The sequence below is a fragment of the Pan troglodytes genome, chromosome 2 (genome assembly GCF_028858775.2).
Source record: "Pan troglodytes isolate AG18354 chromosome 2, NHGRI_mPanTro3-v2.0_pri, whole genome shotgun sequence".
NCBI classification, from domain to species: Eukaryota; Metazoa; Chordata; class Mammalia; order Primates; family Hominidae; genus Pan; species Pan troglodytes.
This window is the reverse complement of record NC_086015.1, coordinates 33415276-33441065: the sequence shown is the minus strand read 5'-3', so window position 1 is coordinate 33441065 and position 25790 is coordinate 33415276. Positions and strand designations below refer to the sequence as shown.

At 37.2% G+C, this 25790-nt stretch overlaps 1 protein-coding gene across 15 annotated transcripts in view; it reads right to left on the bottom strand.

The window, feature by feature from the left end:
• RBMS3 (RNA binding motif single stranded interacting protein 3) overlaps positions 1-25790 on the bottom strand; it is a 1471465-nt gene that overhangs the window by 584706 nt on the left and 860969 nt on the right. For 11 of the 15 annotated variants that reach the window (XM_054681570.2, XM_054681561.2, XM_054681566.2 and 8 more), the window contains one exon: positions 19364-19536. In XM_054681570.2, the coding sequence (XP_054537545.1) occupies positions 19364-19536 (173 nt within the window). The remainder of the gene's footprint in view (positions 1-19363; positions 19537-25790) is intronic. The other 4 variants (XM_054681567.2, XM_054681562.2, XM_016940082.3 and 1 more) reach the window with 1 other exon arrangement.

The window sequence follows — 25790 nt, the reverse complement described above, 5'->3', positions numbered from 1 at the left end:
CCTGCTAACTCAGTTTAAATTCATCAGCAGCTGCAGCAAACTTACAGACGGTACCAGATCCCAGGAGGGGAATACCTACAGGGAGCTGGGGCCTCCTGGAAAGCTATACTTTCTCTCTTCCAAAAGCTTAACATCAAACTATTCTCAAGGTCCAGAAGTTCTGGCAGAAAAAGGGAGTTGAAATGCCTAGGGAAGAAACTTTTTTTCCACTTTGGAAATACAGAGAAAATTTAGTTAAGACTGTGATCACCTATTGCTACTATCATTACACTCAATGGTTGTGGCTCTATCTTGTGGGCCAGTTTCTCTTCCCTCACCTCCTCCAGTTCATTTCCTCTGACAAGTTTGCTCACCAGGTCCCTCAGTCTTAGCACTTTTCACAAAGAACAGTGCAAAATAGATGCCAGCAGGGCCAAAGGGAGATGCCAGCAGGCTGTCACTTCATCACCCCTGGCTAGCGTGGAATGCCAGCAGCTTATATTGATTCTGCCCTCTTCCAGCCATCCTCTAGTGCAAGCATGCTCTGGCCAGTGCCCCCACAGTGTCAGCCACAGCTGCCAAGAATTCTCTTAACTTTAGGTGGTCTATAAGCATCCTAATTCCAGCCAGACACCACAGCTCAGGACCCATGCAGGACAACCTGCTGGAGACGACCCTTGCCAGGCCAAAGCCCACCATGAGGCTGGAAGAGAACAAACCCAGAGAAAGCCTCAAGGGTTTGGTTACTAACTGGGTTGGGGGATCTGGCGACAGAGACATGGCCTCAGGCACACTGCTCGGATTCGCTGCAATAACCAGCTGCTTGTCTGGCTGCTTGTTGCCAAATAGTAATCTTGGCATGTAGCCATTAGGCTGGCACCAGGTCTGAAATGCTGCAGTTCAACAATTTTCACCAGGCTGTGCCAAACCAGAGACACAGAACACTTCCTTGTCTAAAATCCAATCCAGTGGTATCTACTTCCTGTGGAAGCCCTAAGTCCCAGTTTTCTTTACCTAAGTGGAGTAAAAGCATTCCAGAGAAAATGGCTGAAAAGCAAATGCTACATACTAAAACATATCTTCCAAATGAGTTCAAAGTCAAACATCTGAGATTAGCTAAATTTCACATCCTGGAAACAGCTGCCCTTGTCCCTGAGGCTTCTGTCTTAGCAAGCAAGGGAAGCAGTGGGGATTCAAAGAGCTTTCAGTGTAAACTCTGTGAATATGTAGATTTTCTCCAATGTATCAACATATTAATAGCAAGATTATAAGTATTAGGTTCTATATGTCCAGAATGCATTAAAATTTACACCAATTTTTAAGACATTTTCAGGCTATGTAAACTTGACCCTGAAAAATGTATATTCAAGCATACTTTCAAAATTTTGCATGCAATGTTAGTGACCCCTTAGAACCCTTGTTGAAGACCCAGCTTTACCTTAACTTATTCTGTTCATTATAAAATTCCTGGTTTGAGCTACTCAAGAAGGATAGTGACAATGTATGTTTCTTTCCATTTTATTGCAAGTTTTTACCTGTTTTCATAAACTATAACCCAGGTCCCCCACATAAAATCAAGCAAATAAATGTCAAATAATTTGATGGGACATTAATAATAACTAATTCCTGTGGCTCAACAGCTGAAACTCTTTCTTATCTCCAGCTTTCCTGGACTGGTTTCAATTCTTTTCCCAAAATATACCAAACAACACTTGAAGTTGGCTTACGGGCATTCTAGGTGTCAGAATAATGTAATTATTGACATTTGAAATCCTAAATCTCTCTTTTGTTTCCAATTATTTCAAGAAACCTTGCTTTTGGTATAGATTTTGCAGAAATTTGTTGATTCTAGATCACAGAGTAAAATATATAAAAATGCTCTTAATTAGAACCAGGTCAAAGCCTCCAAAAAAAGGAGGCAGGTAATAAGCCATGGGTTTTCTCATTTTTGCTTCCATTGATCCAGATGGCAAGACTGTATATCTATGCTCTGTTTAAAACTCATCCACACACCCTGAGGATTGTTGAAAATAGGAGGTACAACAGAGAGGTAAATAAGTTAAGAATCAACTGGGAGGGACATTTCCTATTGAGAGGGAGCCATATATTGTACATATCACAGCCAGAGACTATGAGCTTCTTACACAGGAAAATCCCTGTTATCTGATGTCATGCCTAAATGTATAACTTGACATCCTTCAAGCATAATAGACACATCTAGATCCAGAAAACAACTGCTCTGAAAGTCTCATGGCCTAATTTGTGTTTGTTCATACAAAATATCTCTCATAACACTCACTATGCAATTTTGATTTTTCCTCCTTTTTTTTAGGGGAAACAAAGGGGATTAGCAAATTGTGTTATTGCATTTAAGGTGAGTTACACCATGATTTGTTCACACGATTCACACAGGATATGCTGCAACAACATGAACATGGTATGCTTGGAAACTTTCTTGAAAAACAGTTGCATATTTACTATCTAAGCTGGCTAGCAAAGAATATCCAGGTACCTGTCCATTAGCCCATCTCAAATGAAGCATTGCAGGCGTAAATGAATAAGCACGCTGCCAATCAGTTCTGATCCAAGATGAAAAAAAGTCACAGCATCCTTCCTTCCCCAGTGGTTTTGTGCAAAACCTGCCATGCCTGTCCTCTCAAAAAGTAAAGGATCCTGATCTACTTAAATATCTGAAAAAAAACGAAACCCATAAAATCCTCATAAGTAGAAGGGAAAGCTGAGGATATTGTAGGTAATATTGAATTTTGCTTAATTATACATTAGGGAGACACTAAGATGCTGGTGGAGCGGTCTTTTTTCTGTGGACCGTTTCCTGATGTCCCCATATTTTACCTTTACTATCTTTATTTTTAAAAGCCCAGAGAGGGTGTAGTTAGCACTAATTCTTGCAAGTACCTAAGGCAATGTCCCATAATAATCTTTGGCTTCTTCATCTTCACCATCACCTACACCCTTTCAACTATTTGGTTCAGCATTTTGAGGTTATAAAAAAGGTTCGTCCTATAATTTTAATATACAAACATGTACTAACACAAATTGAGTTTTCTGTAAAGTGTTGGTTCTGTGGAATGCAATTTCTTTCCCTCTGTCCTAGGAGTGAAATTGATAAGAGTATAAGATGTAAGAAACATTTGCAGGATCTGGAAATTAATTCCAACAGTTAACATTTGTTGACACAAAGTGTTACTAGGCACTTGGTATGTGGTAAGCATTGAACTAAATGTGGGGGAGTCGATGAAGACAATACCGTGCCTACCTTTGAGGAAGTTACAGCTCCCAAATATGAAAGTGTTGACAAGCATATAGACACCATGTGTGTGTGTGTGGGGTGTGTGTGTGTGTGTGTGTGTGTGTATCTGTTTGTTGAGGTAGACTGTTATGTGCTGGTGGGTACTGGGCATAGTACTTGCTTTGAAAAACTAACCACAGATTTCAAATCTGCCTCACTATTTTTGACACATTAAGTATATGCTTCCCTTATTCCTTCATAATCTGCTATTTTTTGTTTGCTTGTTTTCCATTTACCACCCTGGTTTAGGCTTAGGATATGTACCTTTCATCAGGTTTAAAAGTACCCCTATGAATAAGGCATTCAAAAACAAAAGATGAATAATATCCTTGCAGTAATTTCAATGTTTTATCAATTAGCATCAATGCCAAGAAGGACTGTGCAAAGAGGCAACATAGGATTTTGAATTTAGGTGAAACCACTGTGACTAAAATCCAGGTAAAACTTAATGGTGTGCTTGAAAAGACAAATCTACCAATTCAATAAAACTGATTAATACTTTAGTGTGCACCGTTCATTAGCAGAAAGGAGGGATCTTAAGAGAATTGGAAATCAAACAGTTTTGTGTTGAGTAATGAAAGGAGTTTGGAAGGCCATAAAATCACTGGGGCAACTGAAACTTAGGCAGGTAAAAGGACTTGCCAGACCATGGAGCCCTTTGGTGGCTGACCTGGGAAGGGACTTCAGCTCTACTCATTCCCAGCCACTATACCAGTGGCCAATCCTTGCTCACATTTTCCCTGACCCAATGGATGTCTTTCAAATTCATTCCCTCCATGCTGGCAGTTGGACACTCTGGATGGAGTGGGCATAACCACTCCTAAGCTGAGAACCCATTCTCCCCTTGGCCATGTTAGACAGATGCTAGGCCCGCTGTAGTTTGTTTCCTTCTTGGCACTAGCTTGGGGGCTGTGGTTCCTCTGCTTCTCTCAGTTTTCCCAGAAAACTCTCAATTGAAATAACATGAAATATGCTGCTCCATTTCTGTCAACATGCAGATGTGAAATGGAATTCTACATCTACTGTGGTAAAAATAGGGAGCTCTGGAGCAAGTTGGAAAACTGACCCCCATGTAATTAATGTTGCACTGAATTTAGTGTCACAAACTAACACATAAATACCAAAAAAAAAGTGCATGTAATACAACTGTGCGGGCCAAATTATTTTTTGTAACATAACTCCTATTTTTGAAGTATGTTGGGATATGATTTAACTTTCAACCAGGACACTAAAATGATGGCTCTTTTAGCATTAAAACGAACTTTTAAGAGAAGTGTGCCAGTGATGGTAAATTTAAAGTCAATCTGAGGGCCAGTAAATAATAGTAAGTGTTTTGTTTAATTAACATTGCTTAATAGAATTAAAAGGTGGTAACACCATGCTGACCTCCTCTTCTTATTTTGTTATTTTATTGGTTTTCTAAATCCCAAAGTCTGAGAATTATTATACTACTATAGTAAGAACATTTGGTTGTTTACACAGGCAGTAAGTGATAGAAAGATTTAAACTGTATCAATGGGCATTTATATCACATTGGTAAATAATAAATAGTAAGTTCCATTTGAAATGTGGTTTTATATTTGCAGATATTTTATCGTGATTTGTCTGAGTAGATTTTCTTGCTCTTTTTTTGAAAGTAAGAAAGGATATAACACAAACAAAACACATTTTTGCTGAAGAGTTTTTTCCCCAAACTAGACATAACACTATTTCTTAAGTAGCTGCTATGCAAGGTACTACATAACCTGCAAATTACAGGTATGTTGTATTGTTAGAATTCTGTACTTAATTGGTTTCCTATTAGTGGTTCGGAAAGACAATCCTTTGTAGCCACTGACAAGCATTTTTGAGACAAGTTAGCATTATGGTTTGGTGTCATCCACAAATGATGTGGAAATAATTTTCCTACTCTCCTTACATCCATCAAGACTGAAGTACCCAAGTCCAGAGTTCTAGTGAATAAGGTCTAGTTCAACAACTTAAGTGTTTATTACAATAGTTACTCCCAGGTAGGGAGAAACAGAGTAAGCTGTAATGTCTGGGTTTGAGTTCTCATTCAGTCACTTGCAGTAAATGTCAGTAAGTATTAAAACTTCAGAAATTGTTTAACCTCTTAGTGCCTCAGTTCTGTTAGTTGCAAAAGAATATAAGGTTACCTCATTGGGAATTGGAGGGGTTGATAATTAAATGAAATAATACTTGTAACGGGAGGCCTAGTTTGCCTGCTACTTAAGAGTTTCCCAGGATGTAGGACTTTCATGGTAAAGCTGAGACTGTCCTGAGCAAACCAGAAAGAGTAGACCACTCTACCTGTAAGTGCTTATAACAATACCAGGTACAAAGCACTCACTAAAATGTCAACTCTGACTATAATTGTCCTTTTCACTGCAATTCAAACATGGAGTGAATACAAATGCATTATTCTTCCACAGAATTAGCGTAAAGTTGTATCCTAATAAATCCTAGTCTTTTGCTTTAGAGTTAGAGAAAGAAGAGTCGCACACAGAGGCAGAGAACGAAGAACTGTTTATTTAAAGACTGACAGCAAATCCCTTTCTGCTCAAACAAAATGACTGTGACATAAAAAGCATTCCCTGGAAATACGCCTCCTTTCCCTTCCTCAGAGGTGTCATTCATTATCAGTTCAGGATGACTCCTCTCTTAAATTCTGAAATGGGGAGAGCCTTTTACAGTCGTACTCTGATAACCTCATTTCAAGTTCATACTTGAACTGCTTATGGCCTTTTTCTGGTTTGTTGTCATGAAAGTGTCCTTAGGACACCTAATAAGCAATAGAACACGCAGGTGGTTGTAGCGATCAGAGAGTTCACTGTGCAATTGCACCATTGTTCTGTGTTGAGACATGCAGGTCACCCATAGATTATGTCTCTTGTTTGTCCCATGATGTTGAAACATGAATCAGTGAAACAAGTCCATTCTTTATCTTAAATTTGGTTGATTTCCCGAGATTCCTGTGCAAGAATCAGCAAGGCTCAGTTTTGCAGGTAAACGAATAATGTTAGGCTTGGTGACTCTGAAAACTCATGTGTGGAAGGCTGCAATGATCAAAAACGAAGGTCTGTGGCCCAAATAATAAAGGCCATTCTGTTTATATACACAAGGTCTAGAATTACAGAATGACCAAACACAGGAGCTCGAAAGGACATTAGAAGTATATTTGAATAGAGAGTTTCAGTACAGCGTAAAAAATCATTTGAACAAAATGGCCATCAGTTTTACACACAATTTTCAAATTGGGAGCAAATTAACTTCAGTTTATATTGGGTAAGTTCTCATAATCCTAATACTTACTGGGTACTCACTCCATGCCAGGCTTCATTTAAGTGCTTTTTGTGTATTAACTCATTTAACTATCTTTACTATTCAAGAAATGGAGGTAGCATTACTATATCCACTTCGTAGAAAGAGAAACTTTGGAACAGAGAAGTTGCATAACTTGTCTAAAGAGACACAGCTAAAAATTGATAGGTTTGAGAGCTGAACTCAGGTATTCTGGTGCCAAAATGGCCCTCATAATGATGTGACAGAGAATAGAAATATCAAGCTCTCTATATTTTCTGAGAAACAAGTCAACCTAAACTAAGTTTAACATGCATCTGAATTTATCTATTTATAATTGCATATTTCAATAATTGATTAAGCATCTATCTTCCTGATTCTAAATTTACTGTAATTACTTAAATAAATATTTTTAAGAAACAAAATTTTCTTTAAAAGACTGCTGGCTGGGTGCAGTGGCTCACAACTGTAATCCCAGCACTTTGGGGGGCTGAGGTGGGCAGATTACCTGAGGTCAGGAGTTCGAGACCAGCCTGGCCAACATGGTGAAACCCCGTCTTTACAAAAAATACAAAAATTAGCCAGGTGTGGTGGCAGACACCTGCAATCCCAGCTACTCAGGAGACTGAGGCAAGAGAATGGCTTGAACGTGGGAGGCAGAGGTGCAGTGAGCCAAGATGGCACCACGAACTCCAGCCTGGGCAACAAGAGTGATACTCTGCCTCAAAAAAAAAAAAAAAAAAAAAAAGACTGCTTAATGGAAGCATTGAAGAAACACTCCTTAAATATATACTATGTAAAAAACACACCTAGTTAATACGAACTGATTCACCCTAAAGTCAAATTCAATCTATAGATTCAGGAATAAAATCCAAGTGATATCAGAATATCACTGATAGACACATATTGACTATGATTACCATGTTTTAAACTGCTTTATTATGTTGAAGAACTGAAATGCTTGGTATCCTTTTGGTTCAAAAACTTCCCTTTTACTATTAAAGCATACTATTATGACATGTTTATGCACTATAACTGTGTTTTTAAATTTGTTTTATGCTGTATTTTAATTTTAGTCTTTTAACTGCAACCTAAATTGTATGTATTTATTCTGATACCATGAATATTCATATTGTAAAATATACCAGTGTACTATGTATAGTGGTGATGATACACAATACTACAAGATAATATAAGGATCTATGGTTACTAAATATGTATAATCTCAGTTAATATACAAATAAGATAGGAATATAAAAATCAAAATATGTGCTTTTTGAATACAAGACTCTTAAAATTACAGGTGAATTTTATTTAACTATTCCTGCTATATAAAAATATGAATTACAATAAATGTTTCTGATTGCATAAGTGAGTAACAATAATGAACAATTATTGAGGGCTTAACATGTACCTGGAACTATTAAGCCCAGAAAGTCTCAATGACTTAATTAAGATTTCACAATGAGTAAGTGGTCAATTAGAACCCACAATGGACTCAAAATTCCGTGCTACTCTTGTGATGGTATTATGCCGTCTCTTTGTTTTCTTAAGTAGGATGATTTTAAATTGTGGACTTCTTAGAATATGATTATATTTAAAAAAATCTGTGCGGATGATAGAAGTGTTTTATATCTTGATTGTTGTCGTGGCTACATAGGTACATGCATTTTCAAAACTCATCAAATCCTATGCTTATGATGAGTGCACTTAATTTTACTCCTCAATAATGTTGGCTTAAAAAACTAAAACAAAAAATCTATTTTCAAAAAATCTGTGGACATATTTACCTTGTAAAACAAAGTGCTTGTTTCTCAAGAGATACTACTGTGTTAGAGATACAACGAATATGACAACAGATAAGAAATAAAACAAAAATTTGTTTTTTAAAATTTTCTTTTTAAGGATAATTTTTAACTGTACCTTATTCTCAATCATATGATTAAACAATGTGTATATACCATACTACTGCCAATTTTCAGATAAAAAGCTTTAATTTTTATTATGCCAAATACACAGAGATGCTCTGTGTGTTTTTTCACCAACAGTTTCTTATTGTGTGCCCCTAAAAGTCAAAGATTGCAAAGAGAAATCTGTGAAAAAACAAAATTCAGCAAACACCATTCAACGAGTCCAACTTACTTAAATTAGACATAGAATTAGCAGATTTGGTGGAACACTGTGATCTGTTTGACAGCTGAAACCTGACGGCTCAGGCAAAAATAAACAGTTTTTTTTTTTTTTGTCTCAGCAGCAATATTGAGTGAGTAAGCAAAGTATTGATCCTTATTTGTTTCTTTTGATTCAAGTTATCCTGAGGCTTCCCTTCAAAACTCTCCTTGGGATCTACACAATAAAAGAGCTTCATATTCAGACCCTTCCTTCTTTCACCTCAGTGGCACAACATTGGATGTAGCATCTAAGATAAAATGCTGTTTCCTGTATCTCCCAATATAAACTCAAACTCTACCTTAGAACAAGTTTTATGATGTAAGTCCAATAAAATCATTTTTATATTACTGATGAATTTGGGCTTCATTCCGTCATTAAATATTTATCAGTTACCACTTAAAAACCTGGAAGTGTACTAGGAACTAGGGGTAAAAAAATGAATTGAATAAATCTATTGTCCTCAAAAGTTTTCGGTTAAGGATACAGTACAGATTGGTAGGGAGTAGGGAGGGAAGGAAACAGACAGGAAAAGAGAGAAAGAGGAGTTACTGAAATGGAACAAGATAGAAATTGAGATAGTGACAGAGACAGAGACAGATGGAGATGATAGAGGAAACCAGAAGATCAAGGGAAGAATGTTAGGAAAGATGACTATTTTGGTATAGATGGGGCAAAAAAAAAAAAAAAAAAAAAAAAGGCATATATTTCCGCTTGAAAGAATTGTTGAGTGATGAAGAAAGGACCACTTCAAATGGCTTTTAGCTTGTACTTGTCTACAAAGACTTTCCTGCTCAAGTTTTCCAATGACCTCGATGTTGCCAAACCCAAATGTAACTTCTCTCTCGGTATATTTCTTGACTTCTCAGCAAGTATTCAACACATTTCATCATTCTGTTTCCTTTAAATACTTTCTTCTTTCAGCTGCTGTGGTATAGCACACTCCTGCACTCCTGGCTGTCCTTTACCATACTGATTGTTCCTTTATAAACTTCTTTCTTGGTTTCTCATTCTCTTAGAACCTCAGAATTCAAGTCGTGTGAACATTTTCTTTTATTGTTATACACACTCCCTATGTACGTATCATGGTTAAGAGATGGGGCTCTTAAACAAAACTTATTAATTTAAAGCCTGGATTTGCTAATTACCAGCTGTGTGACCTTGGGAAAGTCATTTAACTTCTTCATGTCATTGGTTTTTCACCTATAAAATGGGAATTGGCATGACATCTAAATGAGTTAACATATGTAATATGAAGTACTCACATGCAAAATACTTAGAACAGTCTGTAGTACATATTAGATACCACACTATTGTCTCATCAATATGGATTTAAAAGCCATTTATAATGCTTATGGCTCCCATTTTATATCCTTTACTTTTTCACTTTGAAAACTAGAATCAGATATTAAACTCCCAATGCAAAGCTCATTTTAGATGTATAATACAGTCTCAAAAATAACAAGGCTAAGAAGAGCTCTTGATCTCTGTCCACCCAAAGTTGCACTTTCCACAATCCTTTTCATTTTCTGAAATGGCTCCATATTCGCTCCAGCTAAGAGTTAAGGAGTCATCCCTCAAGATGCTCAAGCTAAGAGTTAAGGAGTTATCCCTAATTTCTCTTTCTCTTAACCCTTTTGTCATATGCCATTCATGAGTAAATGCTATCAAAACTATCTCCAAAATATATTCCAAATTCATCCCACTTAACCTCCTCTACCATTGTGATCTTATTCCAAGCCATCACCACCTCCTTCCTGTACTTCCACAAAAGCCTCCTTGCTCGTCTTCTTGCTTCTTCTCTTGTACTCCTCTAAAATCTATTCTTTGCAGAAGAATACATAACCTTTCTTACGTTCCTTGTATACCACAAGCTCATTTTTTTCTTCAAGCTTTGGCCAAATTCTTATATATGTCTGTAATGCATTATTTCTGAATATTATCTGCCTGACTCCTTCCTGCAAATGAAGTCTCACATTAAAGAGAACACATAGTCTAGAGTAACCTCCTAGTCATTACTTACAACCTGCTTTTCATGACATTTACATATTCTAATGTTTTTTAATTATTTATTCATATATCATTTTTATCCATTAGAATGCAAATTATGTGGAAAAACTTACCAATCCTTAAGATATCTGCAGTGCTTGGTACACAGATGACAGTCAATAAGTACGTTTGAATAAATGAGTAAAAAGACCATGGCAGTACTGAAGCAGAAGAGCTATTGGGTATCATAAATATCAAACAGTTGAGGTCTTGGAAATTGATTCTAGACTGGGGAAAAGAGTTACCCCAAGATTTTTTATTTGGACCACTATTCCCATAGAGAATAGTGGGATCCCTTAAAGAAGGGATAAGTCCAAGAGTAACCCTCTTTGGACAATGAATTTGATAGCTCTTGGGTTACAAAACTGGAATTGTCTAGGGAATAATGAGATATGGATCCAGAACTAAACAAATAGTTGATGGTGGGCAATATAGAATTAATAGTCATTAGAATAGCTGATGTTGTTTGTGTAATAAAGAGCAGATAGTTTATAGAGTGAAAAGAGGGGTCCAATCTCCAGAAAACTCCAAAATATTCAAGAGACAGGTAGAAGAAGAGAAAGTAGAAAGAATAATCTCCAAAAGGTAAGAGGAAATCCAGGCAAAAGGAATTTACCATCCATAGGAGAAGAAAGGAGGGGTCAACAGGGTCAAGTAACAGAGAGCTTAATTAAAATAAGGACTAAAAAGGGTCAGCTGTATTTATCAATTAAAAAATCACTGGACAAATTGAAAACCAGGATGCCATCTGAACTTGCCAGAGTCCTGCCCTTAAAACTCAAGTCCCTCAAATTTTCAGGCATTCAGCATGAGATCTGCCTAGAATTCCACCTCTCTGAGCTCCAGATCTTTACTCAGCACATCCAGAAAGAGCTGATCACACCCTTTTACATCTCCATCTTTTTTGTGCTACCACCAAGATCGTAAACTAAGTCAATTGGTCCTCTCAATGATTTTTTTATTTTTATTTTTCTCTTCTCTGTTCCAAAGATAGATATGGAAAAATATCATCGGCTATCAGGAATTTAAGTATATTTTTAAATTGATCATGAGATATGTAAACATTCAGCAGAAAATTCTTCAAAGTAATAAAAACAATAATAAATGAGTGATCAATGAATCAGTGGGACAATAATTTCTAGGATGCCCCCAAAACACTAGGAGATGTAAATTATTTTTTAAGACTCACTGGACTTTTGTTCACTAAACTATAGTCGGCAAAAAAATGTAAGTATATATAGAAATTTAATCATATGAGTCAAAATAGGAAGAGTTTCTTGCTTAATCATCAATTAAATGCAAACATTATTAAAAAGTAGAATGTTGAATAAATGTTTGACTTTTGGAAATTATATAAAGCAGGAAAGTAAGATTCTTCCAAGGACATCCTTGAAAACACTTCTAGAGGCATATTCCAGGGCTTTATTATCCATGTGCCTAATCTAAAATGTCTGTTTGTTATCAGAAAATCAAATTCATCCCCAAATTTTCACAATAATATTCATTTTTAATACTTCTGGATAATTGAAAGCACAGTGGTAGGTCCCATGAAATTGCTAGAGCCTACGAAAGTCAGAGTAAGAGAGCTAAAACAGGGGATTAAATTATGTTTTCCGATTTGTGTGAGCATCATTAAGTCTAAAAGTTCTCAATCTTTGCTACATACTAGAATTATCTGAGCAGGCTTTAAAAAATCCCAATATCCAGGTTGACCCATACTGGTTAAATCAGAACACTTGAGGTCCAAACCTATTTTCTGAAGGTCCCTAAGGGATTCTCATGAGCAGTCATGGAACTGAGAACCTATGATTTATGCCACCCTTGTTCTCATTATATGAATGTTTCAGTGATTACGAATATCGGCTTTGAAGTCAGATCCAGATTTTGAATCCTGGCGGCTATGGTGGCTGCATAAATTTGACTGGTGGCTATGGTGGCTGCATAAATTTGAACAAGTTTCTTAACCCTTTTGAGTATCAGTTTAAAGAAAGTATTATTCCCACTTCATAGGGAAGTTTTGAACATTAAATAATTTAAAAACTTAGTAGAGTATGAGGCATGTAATATACAATAACTGTGTTAATGTAAATAATATATACATATAACAACCTATTATTAATGACAATTATTTAGTACTAATCAAATACTATGTCTAGTTTACAGCAGATGCTTGGCAAACATAATTTTGCCCAAATCTGAATGAATATACGTAACCCATTGTCAAATCTCTGCTGAATCAAGAAATTCCAATATCGTGTTTTGGGTCTTTAAAGCACTCTCTCATTTAAAATACACAAAGGCAGGGTTTAAAGATTCCAGTATTCACTTCCTGCTCACACCTGCCACCACATAGATTTATGACATCTCAAAAGCAGCTGCGTAATTTGAGTCTGACTTGCAGAAGAAAGCTACTAATAAATTTCCTAGGGTCTTATTAGGGGAAACTTTTAAATCTTCAATGACACAGTAAGAAAGAACTCTAAAAATTTCCAGTCACATTTTTCTTATTTACTTGGTTACCCTGGAGTGCATGATGACTTGTTTTCCTTTAGTTGTATCTGAACAGTCTGACAGATTACTGTGACAAGGTTACTTTTAAATTGATAAAAGGTTTGATTGTGTCGGTGCATTTGTCAAAACTGTCTGACACCATGTATAATGGACTCTGCACTCGGAGCCTGGATGGCACTTGAGTCTGGCTCTTACTATTCAGCGTTCAGCACGCACCATAATGAGACATCCAACAGGGTTGTGTAAAAGTCCGGGAGATTAGCTTGGGCAGACCCTTCAGCTCTCCAGCGCAAACACTTCTATTTTGTTACTCTGGCTTTTCATTGTGGGTGTTTCCCCTCTCTTTTTAAACGTTAAAGTGACATTCAGAGTTTCATTTTAAAGGGGGAAATGCTAGGGTGTCATAACTTGAGCAAAGAAAACATTCACGGAGAAAAGCGAGGGGCAGGGCAGTTGACTTTCCTGCTCCTCTGGTGAGGACTGGAAATATGTATGTACCTACCCAAGAGTTTCCCTCTATTTTCCTTCATTCTGTTTCAAGTGGCCTTAGCAGCGGCATGTTTACTTTATAATAGAAAAACAATGCACTCTGTTCCTTCACAATATTTTAATTAACTCCATAGCAGTTAATCACAGGAAAGTGGGGGCAGTTGGCTGGGGCTTCCTGAGAACATTGTATTAAATCAAATTTATAAGCCACAAAATGGTTAGATAAAATATGTTGTAGATGTGGAAAATATAAATACAATAATGATTTTTTTCCATTGTAAATGCTACCCATTATGATGCACATTTGATTTTATTTTTTAGGAACAATTTAAATGTGTTTCAAGGGCATATTCAGAATCATAAAATAGAAGTTACCAATTTCTTGGAAGGACAAAATATAACTTATATGTAAAAAATCATTACACTACAAATATTTTATCTGGCTCAAAAAAGTTACAATGCTCTCTCTCTCTTTCTTAAACCAAATCTATCTTCTCCGACTTCCATCTGGTCTTCCTGAGATAAGCATAAAGGATATATATGATCCAAGTGTTCTGTCAATAGTCTTCAACTGATAATCCATCCATGAGTAAATCTGTATAATCAGTTGGATTCCTAGTTTTTATTACATTGCCTTTAGTGCTTTTAATATTGCAGCCATTTAATTGTTTAACAGTATATTGATGACCCGTTCATGACTGGGTAAGAAAAAGGGGGGAGGGATAGCATTAGGAGATATACCTAATGCTAAATGACGAGTTAATGGGTGCAGCACACCAGCATGGCACATGTATGCATATGTAACTAACCTGCACATTGTGCACATGTACCCTAAAACTTAAAGTATAATAATAATAAAAATAAATAAATAAATAAATAAATAAAAAGAGATTAACTAAAAATCAACTCATTTGGGTTCTATTCTGTGCTACTTTGCTGTTTCTTTTGAAGTTCATTTGGTTAATTGTTCCCATGTCCCTGCTTTTTAACGGAAAAAAGAATGCATATGACAAAATCTTTCACCACACATAATTTTTCTACCACCACTAATATTACTTCTCACACCCTCTTCTCTGAACAAAAAGCATTCTTCTTTCAGCTTTTTAACTATTCCTATTCTAATTGTTCCTTGATCTCAGAGGATCACTTCTCCGCACTCTGCAGCTGGAGTTACCTATTTGAAACAAAAATATAGCTATGCGAACTTCCTGTTTATGACAATTCAATGATTTCCTCCATTGTTCTTAAGATAAATCAAGCTTCTAACATCATCTCCAAAGGAATCATCTTGTCCTTTCGTGCTTTCTAGCTCATTTTGCCCCACACTCTACCTCTTTCTCTCTGCTATAGTCACATGGCTTTTTCTTAGCCCTTTGTCCTTGGCATGCCCCCTCTAGCCCTTGGCTCTGCACACAATGTTTCCTTTACCTGGCTGCTCTTCCACTTTTTTCTAGATTAGTTAAATCTATTTATCCTTCTAATCTTAGCTCAATTGTCACTTCCTCAGAGATACCTTTGCTAATCGCCCTAACTAGGTCTAATCTTGTGTTAAAAAATCTGTTAGTATCATGCTCCTCTCTCTTTTGCACTTACAGTTGCAATTTTTTATCAGATCATATATTTAATTGATGCCCATTTTCCCTAGTAGAATATAATATTTCTCCTTTATCTAAATTTACTCACCACTGACTCCTCACCACAGGCATGCAGGATATAATCTGTAAATATTTCTTGATTGAGAACAAAATAAAGTTCCTTAAGGTGTCTCAAGAAAAAGACATTACAAGGTTTTTAACTATACTATTTTCTACGCTACACACAGTATAATGTATTCATCCAAAACATAGGTACAACTAGAAAGATTTTTCCATAGAGTAAAATCATTCTTTATATTTATTATTCTTCAGTCTTATCTTCTTTTCTTTGACTTTACTTGTGATCTGAACATAGAAGCTTTGATGATGAATGTGAATAGAATTCCTCAATAAGAATTTGCTCTCAGATTATATATTTAGAAATAATGCAATTTCTTTTTCTTTAATACAATTTTCTTACTGTTCATTAGCATTAACATGGATATAATATACTAATACCAGAAAATCCAATATGTCTATGCCTTTTTAAAAAAAGACAATATGCTGTTTTGTGTATCTGTTTTCTATTATTTTATTACAATGGATATTAGCAAATATTGCATTTCCTATAAGGAATATTAACTCTAAAAGTGCTTATAATTTCATAGAAATAAATATGGAAAATGAATCTTGATGGCAAGTTCATTTAAATCTACTAAAATTATCTGTTGTGTGAGTGAAATTATTTTAAAGTGTGAGATGAGATACAGGAATGGAAAGTGATTTTAATCTTTAGAAGACTGTTAATGTAAAATGGTAACAAACACTGTGAGAGGCCAACACTACGAGAGAAAGAGAGAGAGAGAGAGAGAAACAAGCAAGGTTTTACAAATGACCTGCATTGGTCTCTTACCAAAGGTTTTTTCAGCCATCAGGTCATACCCATGAAGCTGAATAAATTCTGACTGTGCCCCTGCCAACACTGCACGAGGGGATTGGAGAAAGATACAAAAGGTGATCTTGAGTAAGTTTGGCAGATAAATAATGAGGTCTTCAATCAAATATCAAAATTTTAGAATGAAAAAAACATAAAAGATTGTTGAGTTCAAATCCATTATTTTGTATATGGGGGAAACCAACGTTAAGAGGCAAAAAGTCATTACTGTAAGGCCAAAGACTCAGTTGATAGCATAGCCAAGATTGAAAGACAGATCTCTTAGTGCACAGTTATTTCCACTACATTATGTTGCCCAATCACATCAGTTCTTTAAGATTCTCTAGGAAAAATAATCTAAGCAATAAATCCCAGTTCTAGATCACTGCTGTAACAGGAGAACCCACAAACATTTTTACAATAACAATAAATGGGCCAGATCTTATTAGCTGACAAATATTAATATGAACAAGTAACTATTATCCTCTGTTCACTTAATATTCTTTATCAAATGCACATAAAAAACATTAACAAAACTTATTCCCTCAACAATGTTTCTGTGTTACCACATCTCCGAGTTAAAAATGGCAATATAGGCTTTTAAGTAATAATTTCCATTTACAAAATTCTGGCAATTCTATGCAGAAATGGATATTGACACAGCAATTCATAGTATGATGCTACATCAGTGATGTGTTCATACAGCAGCTTTTCAATAAAATAAAATTTTAAAAAGCTCTGATTTGCAGGATGTGCTGATTCCTGTGTTATAAATACTCCCACAAGGGCCAATTTCATGCTACCAAGTCTGTAACAGATTGCTCACAAAATTCTTGAATATGTAACAATTGGCTCAAGTGTGTTAGTCAGAGCCAGCTCCAGCACACTGCTGATACTACAAGTAAACACAGAAATAATAAAAACCAACCCAGTCTTTTAAGAAAGAGGAAACTGAGGCTTAGAGGGAGGAAGTGATATGCCTCAAGATTACACAGTGGTTGAACAGGTTTTAACACTCAAAATTCCATCTCAACTACCCTCATCAATTAGTGAAACTTTATACAATAGAAATAGTTGGTGTTCTTCAAGACTGTTGAGAGAAGTGCTTCACAAAAGATCAACAACACTAAAGATCCTGTTTGAAATACATATTCTTGGGCTCTACCCCAGACCTAGTGAGTCATAATTCCTTGGGCCCAGACATCTGTGTGTCAACAGGCTCTACAAGTGGTAAAGACCAGTAAGAAAGAACCTTTCCCTAATAGCTACCTTTAAAAATAAATGAGTTTCCAATATAAATTAAGAACAATAGCTATTTTTCTTTTTACTTCACCTGAACCTTCTATCATAAAGTCTACAATGTTTCACATTTTCAAAGACCTTGCTTTTCAAAATAGAGTTTAGATTTTTTAAACAACAAAAGAAAAAGTTGAGTTATTTATCTTCTGATTCTCAACCTCAATATTCTATGGGCCAAAATCTAACGTATATTTGTATGTCTGAGCTTTGGCACATTTAACATTTTTTGAACAAATTTAAAAATATATATATTTATCTTTCAAGGTTCTGCCTTGCCTTTTTCACAAATCAAGGCACTCAGTAGCAACGGGGGACTCCAACCCTAATGTACCTACTGTTTTGTCAAACAATTAGACAGTTATGTATTTGTATTTTGGTTTATCTGCCACTTTCTGTTGTGTTGATATGTATTCCCAATCTTAAAATCTAGGACAAAGGCAAATAAATATTTTCTGCTTTGTTTTCCTCTTTCAATATTTTAGAGGTCAGAACATTTACAAAATAAATATCCTCATGGCTTTTTAAAAAGCATTGCAAAAGAGAAAAATAACAATTGAGTAACAGTTTTTTAAAATTTAAAAATAGCTAAGTCACAATCAAATGACAAATATATGTTCTAATATTATTTTGAAAATAATCAGATACTAACCTAAAAATACAGGTCTATGATTCGTCTTCTTTTTTTTTTTTGAGACGGAGTCTCGCTCTGTTGCCCAAGCTGGAGTGCAGTGGCGTGATCTCGGCTCACTGCAAACTCCGCCTCCTGGGTTCACGCCATTCTCCTGCCTCAGCCTCCTGAGTAGCTGGGACTACAGGTGCCCGCCACCATGCCCGTCTAATTTTTTTGTATTTTCAGTAGAGATGGGGTTTCACCGTGTTAGCCAGGATGGGGTTTCACCGTGTTAGCCAGACCGTGTTAGTCAGGTCTCGATCTCCTGACCTTGTGATCCGCCTGCCTCAGCCTCCCAAAGTGCTGGGATCTACAGGCGTGAGCCACTGTGCCCGGCCAGGTCTATGATTCTTAATTCATTATTAATTTTATGGGAAGGTGAACTTAAATATGTTTTTATTTGCACAGAAATAAGAGAATTAATGACATAAGTGTTGGTAGATAGTAGATTCATGAAAACATTTTTGAAGAGGATTTAATCATTTCCAAGCTTCCAAGCAAATATAAAACTACTTAGTGAGTGTGGTCCTTGGCCTTGGTGGGAGATAGCTTCACTGGACTAGGCAGCAGATGTTTTCAAGGAAACTAGAGGATTAGTCTTATGCTTCTCCAAATACATGGTCCTGGCTGAACGGACATTTACCAAGCACTGGCCAGAAAAGCTTTGTAACACAACAGGTAATCCTGAAATCCACCGCTTCTGAGTTTTTGAGATTCCTTTCACTAATACTTCTCAAGAAAATCGTTTATTTCATGAGACTCATCAATGACTCCACTGGCCACATGGTTTGAGAGTGTAACTCTATTACTTGATCTTCATCTTGCAGGTCATATATCTATGAATCAGCCAGCATTTCCATGTATATGTGCTCAAGAACTTCCACTCAACAACAAAAAGTAAACAAATTCCACTCCCCAAAATAAACTAGCATTGAATCTCAAATTTAAGTCCTGTTTGTAAAGAAGAGTCTTCCTCACTGAGACACCAGTGGATGAGTACATTGACTGAAATAACACATCCTGCCCACCAAGGCAAGTATGGGAGTGAGAAACAGCACAGGCAGCAGAAGGACACTTACGGTTGGCACAGCTTGATTAGGTCCTGGTCAGTGGTGCCTGGTGGGAGGCCTCGAATGTACAGGTTGGTTTTACTCAACTGTTCCCCGCTGCTGTTGTTGCTGCTGTTGTTGCTGCTGCTGTTTGTGCTGGGGCTGGGAGGAGCCATGGGGTGGGGAGCTGGTGCATAGGACTGCTGGAAACAGAAAAAGCTGTTACTGGAAAAACAAAAGCCAGCACCTATTCACAGGCCAGCAGCACAACTTGAAATCAATGTAAGCTATGTGTCCTCTCCAATACACACACGTACATACACACACACATTTATATCACTACTCTCTGTTGCATTCAAGAATATCGTTTGCTTCCCCTGCCCTGGCCCTCCATTCAGATCAGCATAAGTCAGCCATAAAAGGGACAAAAAGCAGTTATCAGGTGCTCCTGGCAGTAGCATATGGCATTTGAACTTGTCTCTGACTATAGTGACTCTCCTTAGACTGGTAAAGTAGCATATCTTCTTCCCTAATAAAATAAAACAGTCACTTTTGGCAATAAACTCTGACCCTAGCTTACCTTTAATACCCAAGCATCTTTGGTTTCCCTCTATTACCTTGTTCCCTCCTTTTCTCCAAAGAAACTCCCTCCTATTGTTTTCCTCAACATTACTGTTCAGCATAATTCCTGATACAAAGAAATCATTCCTATAAATAGTGATTCTATGAATGACTGACTGAATGAAACCATCTTAGCTCTTTCTTATATTCCCAAAATCGTTTCTTTACATTGAATGTTCCTTGTTTGCAAGATGGAGCTACCATTCTTTCCTTACCTTCAAGATCCTCTTTAAATTACTCTAATCCAGGATCCCAACCTAGGCACTATAAACCATCTGGACAGGATAATTATTTGTTGTGGGCACTGTCCTTGTTCACTGTAGGATGTTTAGTAGCATCCTTAGCCTCTATCTCCCAGATTCTAGTAATGCCCATTCCCCAGATGTGATCACCAAGAAATATTCCCAGACATTGCCAAATGCTCCCTGGTGCTGGTAGGAATCTCCCCCTGGGAGAACCACTGTTTTAATTCATTACATTATTATATGGCAAAATTAAAATGACAAAATGACTCCCAGAAAATTGCAATATACAATGTGAGGGTTTTTAAAATTATACATACCAGAATTCACAGACATATATTTAGTAATTATGCTTATTTCTTTTTTTTATACAGACATATCTTCAAAAGTTCTCAACTAACACTGACTGTCTAGGTTGAGTCCCTGCTGTGTCTCTTACTGGCTATGTGACCTTTAAGTGGTGCCTTAACCTCTCTGAGAAGCAGCATTCTCATTAATATGAAGGAGATAATAATGGTACTCTCTTAAGTTAGAAGATTTTTTCAAAAAGTTGAGTTAATGCAAACAAAATGGTTCCTAGAAATTAAAAGTGTACAATAAATATTAGCAAAAATAACAATAATATTAATATTCATGGTTTGTATCTGTCTTGTAGTAATATCAACCTATATAACTGTCCCAGATTTTCTCAGTTGTGACCCCAAATGCTACCCAAAAACAAAATAAGCACATTCATCAAGATTCCAGTGGGGAAACTTTGGGCTGGGTTCTCATCTGAAGATGAAGAGTCTTTAGCTATTTTATCAGATTTGGGAGGTGTGTCTTTGTCAAACAGCACATTTTTGGCACATTAGCAAGTAAGTATTCAGATGAGGTCAAACTATAATACATTTTGTGCCATGGCATAAAGGTAAGGAATAATATAATCTGAGGGAAAAAATGTACTTTGTGTCTCTACAGTTTCATTCTAAAAAAAAAACCTCAAGAAACATATTCAACATGAAAATAGTATGTATTTTCATCCCAAAACTTCTGCTGCTGACCAAATTGACAGGCCTAGTGGGTCTGGGTAAATAATGAGATGTCCTGGAAATAGAACTGACTGTGGCCTTAATCACAGACAGCTAAACTTTGTATGTAGAATCCTGCAGTGGCTTCCCACCAACCTTATTACAAAGTCCTGAAAGCTCCACATGATTTTTTATCAGACTTTTTCTCCAATCACTTCTTAGACTAGACACTGTGGTACTCCCAACTTTTCAGCCTTCCCATTCTCAGCCCCACTCTACTCGGCTGGCTCTAATCCATCCTTCTGATTTCAAATTAAGTATCATCCTACAACACTCTGGTATTTTCCTTCACAGCTTTCCGTGTATTTGGTCTTATTTAATTATTTTTGGCTTATTTAATGCCTGCCTCTAGCAGTAATCTGTGTTTCCTGAGAGCAGGGAATGTGTCAAACCGTACATGAGTAGCACCTAGCCTAGTGCCTGATATACAGTAGGTGCTTGAGAAATATTTAGGCTACTATATATATATAATAAAAAATGGAATAAAGACAGCACTTAGCATTTAGAGAAAGAAGGCCAAGTTTTGGCAGTACCCAGCTTCATTTCTTGCAATAGTAATCTGTTTTATACCTTCCAGGATTTTAAATTTGGTCAGTCCTTATTTCCCACTGTCTATAAGACAATGTACTTTAGATTCAGTATATCAAATGCAACCCATTGCACCTATTCTCTCATTCCTAATTCCCCACACCAGCCACCCAATACAATTACCCCATATCTTTCAATGTTGCTGTTGTTCTGCCAGTCTCCATGCTAGAAAACTTGGTGTTAGCTTTATCTGCTTCTTAATTCTAAATATCAGAATACAGTCAGCCACCAAAATCTCAAACAGCCTCCTGGAAACCTCCTTTTCTCTGAATTCCCATTGTTTGCCTCAGCCAGAGACTGTACCATCTCATATGCAGCGACCTTCAAGCTTTCTATCATGTTTCACCTTTTATGCCCCTTATCTTTGGGAAGGCAGGGTAGGTTGGGAATAAGAAAATTGTCCAGACTGGGCACTATGGTTCACGCCTGTAATCCTAGCACTTTGGGAGGCTGAGATGGGTGGACTGCTTGAGCCCAGGAGCTCGAGACCAGTCTGGACAACATGGCAAAACCCCATCTCTACAAAAAATACACAAAAATTAGCTGGGTGTGGTGCCGTGTGCCTGTGGTCTCAGCTATCCAGGAGGCCGATGTGGGAGGTTCACTTGAACCCTAGAGGCTGAGGCTGCAGTGAGCCGTGATGGCGCCACTGCACTCTAGCCTGGGCAACAGAGCAAGACCCAGTCTCAGAAAAAATAAAAAGTAAAAATAAAAAAGAAAGAAAATTGTGCAATGCAAACACACATTGACCAACAGTTGAGAAATGCAGAAGTGAAAGAATAGACATGACAGGAGCAAAACCCAGAGCCTCCACATTTCTTCTTTGAAATAAACATTTTTTGGCTGGGCGCGGTGGCTCACGCCTGTAATCCCAGCAGTTTGAGAGGCTGAGGAGGGCGGATCACAAGGTCGGGAGATCAAGACCATCCTGGCCAACACAGTGAAACCCCATCGCTACTAAAAATACAAAAATTAGCTGGGCATGGTGGTACGTGCCTATAATCCCAGCTACTCAGGAGGCTGAGGCAGAAGAATCACTTGAACCCAAGAGTCAGAGGTTGCAGTGAGCCGAGATCGCGCCACTGTACTCCAGCCAGGCGACAGAGTGAGACTCTGTCAAAAAAAAAAAAAAAGAAAAAAGAAAGAAAGAAACATTTTTCTCAACTATTCTTTAGTATTGCTTTAGTATCAACATTTTTCACGTAGAATTTTAAAATGAATTTTAAATGAATTATACAGGATAAAACCTTCTTTCCCTGGTATTTGGATTAAATAGAATATATTCATTGCCTTTTGAAATTTAATATCTACATAAAGCTTAAGTTTCTTAGCTAGCATCAAAAACTATGACTTATTTCCTGACATAAAGTATTCTGTTTAGCTTCTTGGAATCCTCACAAAACTTAAGCTCTACCTCTTTTACAAGTCCTGCACACAGTAGGTGTTCAGTACATGCTTGCCGAAGTGGCTTCCTGGTGTATCTCATAATGGGTCAGATGAGATTTCTCTTTACTTCCCTTATATGCCTTACTCTCTTAAAATTCCCAGGGCCTTTTTAAAGCTATTTGCTACCACTTTCACCTCCCCTCTCTCCAAATTCTTTGAATTCCATTCTGTATTCAGGCTTTTTCAAAAATGAGACTTTGTTTAAAGCAGTTTTTCCCATTGCATAGCCTTTAAAACCACCAGGGAGCCAGAAAAATGTCTCCAGCTTTATGTATCACAGATTAGAAGGACCAGTTCAGACTGAGTCCTTGACTAATCAAATAAGAAAGCACCAGCTACAGGATGATCAATATGTGTTTACTTAATTCTTTTCCCCCCTAGGGCTCTTTGTAAGCATTTCCATAACCAGCACACCATTTAGTAAATTGCATGATGCCTAAAGCAATAAACGTGTCCTCCAAAAGGCCCAACAAATTCACTGGGAAAAAAATTAACAAAATAGTCAAAAGCCAACCGAAGTTGGGATGAGGATCGGGAACTTGTGTGCACTGAAGTGAGATATGTAATTTATAATTAGGAGTGGAAGCACCAGACTTGTGAAGAAAGAATGTATTTCAGAAGCTTTCTGAACAAAATACAAAAAGGCGGTTTTCTTTGTCATATCCTTGTTTGTAAATTCTAGAAATTCTGCTGAAAGCGGTCGATTTTCTCGGTGTTATTGAACCAATCAAACCACAGATTTTAACACCCAGTGTAGGAACTCTTCCTTATCTTTAGTATTTCATTTATCTGTTGATGATGCACTGATTGATTCAGGTAGCCGTCAGCATTATAAATCATTCTTTGGTTTTAAGAATTATAAATTCGTCCGGGCGCGGTGGCTCACGCCTGTAATCCCAGCACTTTGGGAGGCCGAGGCGGGTGGATCACGAGGTCAGGAGATCGAGACCATCCTGGCTAACACGGTGAAACCCCGTCTCTACTAAAAATACAAAAAATTAGCCGGGCGTGGTAGCGGGCGCCTGTAGTCCCAGCTACTCGGGAGGCTGAGGCAGGAGAATGGCGTGAACCCGGGAGGCGGAGCTTGCAGTGAGCCGAGATCGCGCCACTGCACTCCAGCCTGGGCGACAGAGCGAGACTCCGTCTCAAAAAAAAAAAAAAAAAAAAAAGAATTATAAATTCCTTCCTCTCCACCCATATTCCAAATACACATCCTTTAATCAACAAAATGTTGGCAGAAAGTTCCCGGAATGCCTGACAAATGCACAGGCCTAAATGAATTAATTTGTGAAAAGCAAAAGCGATTTTGTATGTTCTTGCTGCCAAAGACATATGACCAAACTACAGAATCTTAAAAAATAAATAAACAAATAAATAAAAGAAGTGTCAATAATCTCTAGGGGTTAATGGGTCACAGCAGCCCCTTTACTGATTAAAGTGGCTCTGCTTCCTTTCTCAATTCTTTGTCTTTAGAGGGATTTGGGATTTTATCATTGATTAGCTTTTAAATCATTTTGGAGCACTGAGGAAGGGATTTTAAAATGTTAGTAAAGAAAAATATTTTCCTGCAGATAAAATTGACTTTGCTACATTGCTCAAAGTCACACTTTATAAATCCTATTTAGGAGGAGAGAGTACTTACGGTCTGGGGTTACTGAACACTGTAACACTGTGCTGTAACAGGGCAAGGGGTTGCTATGAATTTGCAGTGTCAGCTTAGAAGCGGTGGAAATGGCACATTCAGAAGGGGATTTTGGATGACACTCTGATTGAAGAAGAGAGATAGAGGATTTCTCTTGCAGCTGCATATGCTTGGTTAGTATGCAGATTTTTCTTAGATGTTTAGTCATTGTAGCTTTGCTGGAAGGTTCTGTTAGGGATTATGGAATAGGGTCTAAAGCCCTTCAGCCACACATTAGGGATGCTATCTCAGAGGATCAGTGCCAATGTCCTCTTTAGGAAATGAAATAAGATGAATTGGCATCCATTGTGAAACATGCTAGTCCTAAAATAGTAATCCTAATAATTATAGGTAGCATCTGTTTGTGCTTGCTAAGCATTTTATATGCTATCTTCACAACAGCACAATGAGGCCAATAATATTCTTCTCATTTTACAAATGAGGAAACTGAGGCACAAAAAGGGTAAATGACCTTCTCAAGGTCACACAGCTGGAGCCCAACTTGAGGCCAGGGACTCTGACTCCAGAAGCCACGCAGTCTCCCACAACACTGCAGAACTTTAGCTCTTAATTATATGGACACCAATAAACATAAACACTTCCTTGAAGTAAACACTGGAGGATGACGCTCTGGCAAAAGCTCTGGAGCATCTAAGTATCAGCAGGAGGGAAAGAATGATGATGATAAACAGCAGACAGTGAAAATGAAGGTTAAAAGGCTCTTTTTCTCTGTCAGAATTTAAATGAAGTCCATCTTACAATGTAATTTCAAAGGGGAAGTGACCATCAGAACCAAGCATGTTATGAGT